Source organism: Salmo salar, chromosome ssa16 (assembly GCF_905237065.1).
Source record: "Salmo salar chromosome ssa16, Ssal_v3.1, whole genome shotgun sequence".
Lineage (NCBI taxonomy): Eukaryota > Metazoa > Chordata > Actinopteri > Salmoniformes > Salmonidae > Salmo > Salmo salar.
Genome location: NC_059457.1, coordinates 73,279,386 through 73,286,885, shown reverse-complemented (window position 1 = coordinate 73,286,885; position 7,500 = coordinate 73,279,386). Strand labels below are relative to the sequence as shown.

General features: G+C 43.1%; 1 protein-coding gene across 1 annotated transcript in view; it reads left to right on the top strand.

The window, feature by feature from the left end:
• The window catches only part of LOC106574467 (cohesin subunit SA-1), a 52,080-nt gene that overhangs the window by 27,703 nt on the left and 16,877 nt on the right, over positions 1-7,500 (top strand). The window contains exons 11-12 of the mRNA XM_045697731.1: positions 6,516-6,623; positions 6,734-6,966. Of these exons, the coding sequence (XP_045553687.1) occupies positions 6,516-6,623; positions 6,734-6,966 (341 nt within the window). The remainder of the gene's footprint in view (positions 1-6,515; positions 6,624-6,733; positions 6,967-7,500) is intronic.

Here is a 7,500-nt window from a genome sequence, read left to right as displayed (position 1 = left end):
CGATTACGTAACACACACACGATTACGTAACACACACACGATTACGTAACAACACACACACACACACACGATTACGTAACAACACACACACACGATTACGTAACAACACACACACGATTACGTATCAACACACACACGATTACGTATCAACACACACACACGATTACGTATCAACACACACACGATTACGTATCAACACACACACACGATTACGTATCAACACACACACACGATTACGTATCAACACACACACACGATTACTTATCAACACACACACACGATTACGTAACAACACACACACACGATTACGTAACAACACACACACACGATTACGTAACAACACACACACACGATTACGTAACAACACACACACACGATTACGTAACAACACACACACACGATTACGTATCAACACACACACGATTACGTATCAACACACACACGATTACGTATCGACACACACACACACGATTACGTATCGACACACACACACACGATTACGTATCAACACACACACACACGATTACGTAACAACACACACACACGATTACGTAACACACACACGATTACGTAACACACACACGATTACGTAACAACACACACACACACACACACACACGATTACGTCACAACACACACACACGATTACGTCACAACACACACACACGATTACGTCACAACACACACACACGATTACGTAACAACACACACACGATTACGTAACAACACACACACGATTACGTAACAACACACACACGATTACGTATCAACACACACACACGATTACGTATCAACACACACACACGATTACGTATCAACACACACACACGATTACGTATCAACACACACACACGATTACGTAACAACACACACACGATTACGTATCAACACACACACACGATTACGTAACAACACACACACACGATTACGTATCAACACACACACGATTACGTATCAACACACACACACGATTACGTATCAACACACACACACGATTACGTATCAACACACACACACGATTACGTATCAACACACACACACACGATTACGTAACAACACACACACACACGATTACGTATCAACACACACACACGATTACGTAACAACACACACACACCGATTACGTAACAACACACACACACACGATTACGTATCAACACACACACACGATTACATATCAACACACACACGATTACATATCAACACACACACGATTACATATCAACACACACACACGATTACGTAACAACACACACACGATTACGTATCAACACACACACACGATTACGTATCAACACACACACACGACACCACGATTACACACACACACACGATTACGTATCAACACACACACACGATTACGTATCAACACACACACACACGATTACGTATCAACACACACACACGATTACGTATCAACACACACACACGATTACGTATCAACACACACACACGATTACGTATCAACACACACACACGATTACGTATCAACACACACACACGATTACGTATCAACACACACACACGATTACGTATCAACACACACACACGATTACGTATCAACACACACACACACGATTACGTATCAACACACACACACGATTACGTATCAACACACACACACGATTACGTATCAACACACACACACGATTACGACACGACACACACACACACACACGATTACGTATCACACACACACACACACACGATTACGTATCACACACACACACACACGATTACGTGACAACACACACACACACGATTACGTAACAACACACACACACACACACACACACACACGATTACGTATCAACACACACACACACGATTACGTATCAACACACACACACACACGATTACGTATCAACACACACACACACACGATTACGTAACAACACACACACACACACGATTACGTAACAACACACACACGATTACGTAACAACACACACACACGATTACGTAACAACACACACACACACGATTACGTAACAACACACACACACACACGATTACGTAACAACACACACACACACACGATTACGTAACAACACACACACACACACGATTACGTAACAACACACACACACACGATTACGTAACAACACACACACACACACGATTACGTAACAACACACACACACACACGATTACGTAACAACACACACACACACGATTACGTAACAACACACACACACACACGATTACGTAACAACACACACACACACACATTACGTAACAACACACACACACACACGATTACGTACACAACACACACACACACACGATTACGTAACAACACACACACACACACGATTACGTAACAACACACACACACACACACGATTACGTATCAACACACACACACACACGATTACGTAACAACACACACACACACGATTACGTAACACACACACACACACACGATTACGTAACAACACACACACACACACACGACGTAACAACACACACACACACACGACACACACACACACACACGATTACGTAACAACACACACACACACACGATTACGTAACAACACACACACACACACACGATTACGTAACAACACACACACACACACGATTACGTAACAACACACACACACACACACGATTACGTAACAACACACACACACACACACGATTACGTAACAACACACACACACACACACGATTACGTAACAACACACACACACACGATTACGTAACACACACACACACGATTACGTAACAACACACACACACACGATTACGTAACAACACACACACACACACGATTACGTATCACAACACACACACACGATTACGTAACAACACACACACACGATTACGTAACACACACACACACACGATTACGTAACACACACACACACACACACGATTACGTATCAACACACACACACACACACGATTACGTAACAACACACACACACACACGATTACGTAAACACACACACACACACACGATTACGTAACAACACACACACACACACACGTACAACACACACACACGATTACGTAACACACACACACACACGATTACGTAACAACACACACACACACACGATTACGTAACAACACACACACACACGATTACGTAACAACACACACACACACACACGACATAACACACACACACACGTACAACACACACACACACACGATTACGTAACAACACACACACACACACACGATTACGTATCAACACACACACACACACACGATTACGTATCAACACACACACACGATTAGATATCAACACACACACACGATTACATATCAACACACACACACGATTACGTACACACACACACACACACGATTACGTACACACACACACACACACACACACACGATTACGTAACAACACACACACACACACGATTACGTATCACACACACACACACGATTACGTATCAACACACACACACACACGATTACATATCACACACACACACACACACACACACGATTACGTATCAACACACACACACGATTACGTATCAACACACACACACGATTACGTATCAACACACACACACGATTACGTAACAACACACACACACGATTACATATCAACACACACACGATTACATATCAACACACACACACGATTACATATCAACACACACACGATTACGTATCAACACACACACACGATTACGTATCAACACACACACACGATGCATGTCAACACACACACACGATTACGTATCAACACACACACGCATTACGTATCAACACACACACACGACATGATCAACACACACACGCATTACGTGTCAACACACACACGACACGTATCAACACACACACACGATTACGTATCAACACACACACACGATTACGTATCAACACACACACACGACATGACAACACACACACACGACATGATCAACACACACACACGACATCGTATCAACACACACACACACGACACGCACACACACACACACGATTACGTATCAACACACACACACACACACGATTACGTATCAACACACACACACGATTACGTATCAACACACACACACGATTACATATCAACACACACACGATTACATATCAACACACACACACGATTACATATCAACACACACACACGATTACGTATCAACACACACACACGATTACATATCAACACACACACACGATTACGTAACACACACACACGATTACGTATCAACACACACACACGATTACATATCAACACACACACACGATTACATATCAACACACACACACGATTACATATCAACACACACACACGATTACGTATCAACACACACACACGATTACATATCAACACACACACACGATTACGTATCACACACACACGACACGTATCAACACACACACACGATTACATAACACACACACGATTACGTATCAACACACACACAGATTACGTATCAACACACACACGATTACGTAACAACACACACACACGATTACGTATCAACACACACACACGATTACGTATCAACACACACACACACACACGATTACGTAACAACACACACACGATTACGTAACAACACACACACACGACTACGTAACAACACACACACACACACGATTACGTAACAACACACACACACGATTACGTAACAACACACACACACACACACACGATTACGTAACAACACACACACACACACGATTACGTAACAACACACACACACACGATTACGTAACAACACACACACACACGATTACGTAACAACACACACACACGATTACGTAACAACACACACACACACGATTACGTAACAACACACACACACACACACGATTACGTAACAACACACACACACACACGATTACGTAACAACACACACACACACACACGATTACGTAACAACACACACACACACACGATTACGTAACAACACACACACACACAGATTACGTAACAACACACACACACACACGATTACGTAACAACACACACACACACACACACACACACACACACACGATTACGTAACAACACACACACACGATTACATATCAACACACACACACGATTACGTAACAACACACACACACACGATTACGTAACAACACACACACACACACGATTACGTAACAACACACACACACACACGATTACGTAACAACACACACACACACACTACACACACACACACACACACACACGATTACGTAACAACACACACACACGATTACATATCAACACACACACACGACATACGACACACACACACACACGACATTCGTATCAACACACACACACACACGATTACGTATCAACACACACACACGATTACGTATCAACACACACACGATTACGTATCAACACACACACACACGATTACGTATCAACACACACACACACGATTACGTATCAACACACACACACGATTACGTAACAACACACACACACACGATTACGTATCAACACACACACACACGATTACGTATCAACACACACACACGATTACGTATCAACACACACACACGCATTACGTATCAACACACACACGATACGTATCAACACACACACGATTACGTATCAACACACACACACGATTACGTATCAACACACACACACGATTACGTATCAACACACACACACGATTACGTATCAACACACACACGACATTACGTATCAACACACACACGATTACGTATCAACACACACACACGATTACGCAACAACACACACACACGATTACGTAACAACACACACACACGATTACGTATCAACACACACACACGATTACGTATCAACACACACACACGATTACGTAACAACACACACACACGATTACGTATCAACACACACACACGATTACATATCAACACACACACGATTACATAACACACACACGATTACATATCAACACACACACACGATTACATATCAACACACACACACGATTACATATCAACACACACACACGATTACATACACACACACACGATTACATATCACACACACGATTACGTAACAACACACACACACGATTACATAACACACACACGATTACATATCAACACACACACACGATTACATATCAACACACACGATTACGTATCAACACACACACACGATTACGTAACAACACACACACACGATTACGTAACAACACACACACACGATTACGTAACAACACACACACACGATTACGTAACAACACACACACACGATTACGTATCAACACACACGATTACATAACACACACACGATTACATATCAACACACACACGATTACGTAACAACACACACACACGATTACGTATCAACACACACGATTACGTAACAACACACACACACACACGATTACGTAACAACACACACACACACGATTACATATCAACACACACACACGATTACGTATCAACACACACACACGATTACGTATCAACACACACACACGATTACATATCACACATACTCGTATAATGGGACCCTGTGTGCTTATTGTAACGGTTTGGGATTGGCTGCGGCGTTTAATGTAACTATTTGTGATTGGTTGTTCTAGGGGCAGCGAGGATGCGTTGTCCAATGAGGACTGCGAGAATGTCTACCACCTGGTTTACTCCGCCCACAGACCTGTCGCCGTGGCAGCAGGAGAGTTTCTGCACAGGAAGTGAGTCTGCCTGCCTGTCTGAGTCTTTGGAACCCAACCCATTAAATCCATTCAGCGATTATTATTGGCTGATATTGACCTTTTCCAGCAACATTCCACTTTGTGTGCAGGTTGTTCAGTAGACATGACCCCCAGGCAGAGGAGGAGTTGGCTAAGAGGAGAGGGAGGAGCAGCCCCAACGGGAACCTCCTGCGCATGCTGGTGCTGTTCTTCTTGGAGAGTGAGCTTCATGAACATGCAGCCTATCTGGTGGACTCTCTGTGGGAGAGCTCTCAGGAGCTGCTGAAGGACTGGGAGTGTATGACTGAATTACTGCTGGAGGAGCCTGTACAAGGAGAGGAGGGTGAGACCCTCTAGAGCTTTACCATAACTCACTGGTTAATTGTTGATGTATCGGTTTATATCGCGGTATCGGTTTATATCGCGGTATCGGTTTAGATCGCGGTATCGGTTTAGATCGCGGTATCGGTTTATATCGCGGTATCGGTTTAGATCGCGGTATCGGTTTAGATCGCGGTATCGGTTTATATCGCGCTATCGGTTTATATCGCGATAGTTGTTTATATCGCGGTATCGGTTTATGTCGCGGTATCGGTTTATGTCGCGGTATCGGTTTATATCGCGGTATCGGTTTAGATCGCGGTATCGGTTTAGATCGCAGTATCGGTTTAGATCGCGATAGTTGTTTATATCGCGGTATCGGTTTATATCGCGGTATCGGTTTATGTCGCGGTATCGGTTTATGTCGCGGTATCGGTTTATATCGCGGTATCGGTTTATATCGCGGTAGTTGTTTATATCGCGGTATCTGTTTATATCGCGGTATCTGTTTATATCGCGGTATCTGTTTATATCGCGGTATCTGTTTATATCGCGG